Source organism: Theropithecus gelada, chromosome 13 (assembly GCF_003255815.1).
Source record: "Theropithecus gelada isolate Dixy chromosome 13, Tgel_1.0, whole genome shotgun sequence".
Taxonomy (NCBI): domain Eukaryota; kingdom Metazoa; phylum Chordata; class Mammalia; order Primates; family Cercopithecidae; genus Theropithecus; species Theropithecus gelada.
This window is the reverse complement of record NC_037681.1, coordinates 3,309,626-3,311,222: the sequence shown is the minus strand read 5'-3', so window position 1 is coordinate 3,311,222 and position 1,597 is coordinate 3,309,626. Positions and strand designations below refer to the sequence as shown.

The 1,597-nt window shown below is 44.2% G+C and overlaps 1 gene segment (V, D, J or C); it reads left to right on the top strand.

Moving 5' to 3' along the window:
* Positions 1–494: 494 nt before the first annotated feature.
* On the top strand, positions 495–1,303 carry LOC112605298. The segment is given in 2 exon segments: positions 495–556; positions 972–1,303. Coding segments are annotated over 2 exon segments (381 nt in total).
* The last annotated feature ends 294 nt before the right edge of the window (positions 1,304–1,597 follow it).

The window sequence follows — 1,597 nt, the reverse complement described above, 5'->3', positions numbered from 1 at the left end:
TGTGGAGAATTTAAAATCATCCATATTTGTATCTGGATAGTGAATGTGAGTACTTTATTTGGTTGAGCGATGAACATGTTTGCACTTTATTCAGGGAACAATTTATTTTGATTTATAAAATGATGAGCAAACCAAGACCTCTTCAACACACATGAAGAAAAAATACGAAGCACCAAATATTTACAGAAGCTCAGCCATATTAAAGAGAAGTGTAACATTCACTGGGAAAATGCTAAGGAAGTAAAAAAATTGACTGTAAACATTGAAATATATCCTGTCCCAATAAGGCTGCATAGATTGTTATTTGTAACAGTTTTTTCTCAAGTATACAAAAGAGATTGTTCATAGGAAAGGACCCTGTACATACCATGTTATTTCTACACCACTGCACCCATCAGGGGATTTGCATATTGTCCCCCAGGGAGGACTTTTCCTTGTGAGTCTGAGATAAAAGCTCAGCACCAGGCTTGACTTAACTATCAGGATTTCTCAGGTCACCTTCTCACAATGAGGCTCCCTGCTCAGCTTCTGGGGCTGCTGTTGCTCTGGTTCCCTGGTGAGGACAGAAGAGAGATGAGGGAGGAGAATGGGGTGGGAGGGTGAACTCTGGGGGCCCCACTGCTTCCCATGTGTGTTCTGTCCTCATGTTAGATGTGCATGTCTTGTACTCTAGGATGGGGCTTGTAACTTTTATATCTGCATGAGTAAGGCCTGTGAGGTTAAGATTGTTCCAGAAGGAACAAAGACTAATGCTCTGGTGACGACTCTGACAGAGAAAGAGGGAATGGTAAAGGAAACTTCTAGCACTCAAAACACTCTGCTGTGCTTTGAAAATATTTTGAAATTATGTATTTCTGGGGTCTGAATCAAATTATAAAAATTGATTTAGCCTGAAATAAATAACAGAAGAAAAATTATTTTAAAATTGCTCTTAAAGTTTCTATATAACCTTGTACTTCTCTCTATTTCAGGATCCACTGGGGATGTTGTGATGACTCAGTCTCCACTCTCCCTGCCCGTCACACCTGGAGAGCCAGCCTCCATCTCCTGCAGGTCTAGTCAGAGCCTCCTGCATAGTAATGGAAACACCTACTTGAGTTGGTTTCAGCAGAAGCCCCGTCAGTCTCCAAGGCGCCTCATTTATAAGGTTTCTAATCGGGACTCTGGGGTCCCAGACAGATTCACTGGCAGTGGGGCAGGGACAGATTTCACACTGAAAATCAGCAGGGTGGAGGCTGAGGATGTCGGGGTTTATTACTGCATGGAAGGTACACATCATCCTCGCACAGTGGTACAGCCCTGAACAAAAACCTCCAGCGTGGCCCAGCAGCTTAAGCGTGTTGTTTCTCTGGGGAAGCAGCTGAGCAGAATCTCTATCTGTATAAGATGAACATGTTGGAGATCTCAGGGCAACAGGTTGCATCTGAGGGTTCTGTCCCACGGGTGCCTCAGTTGTACGTCAAACAAAACCCATTCACAGCCCTGTCAGCTGCAACAGCCTTGGCATGGCATAAGCCATAAGAAACCAGAGGTGATCCCAGTGCCTGCATAGGTACTAGACTGCCCTGAGGGAGAGCTGAAGGAAATCCCATCCCAA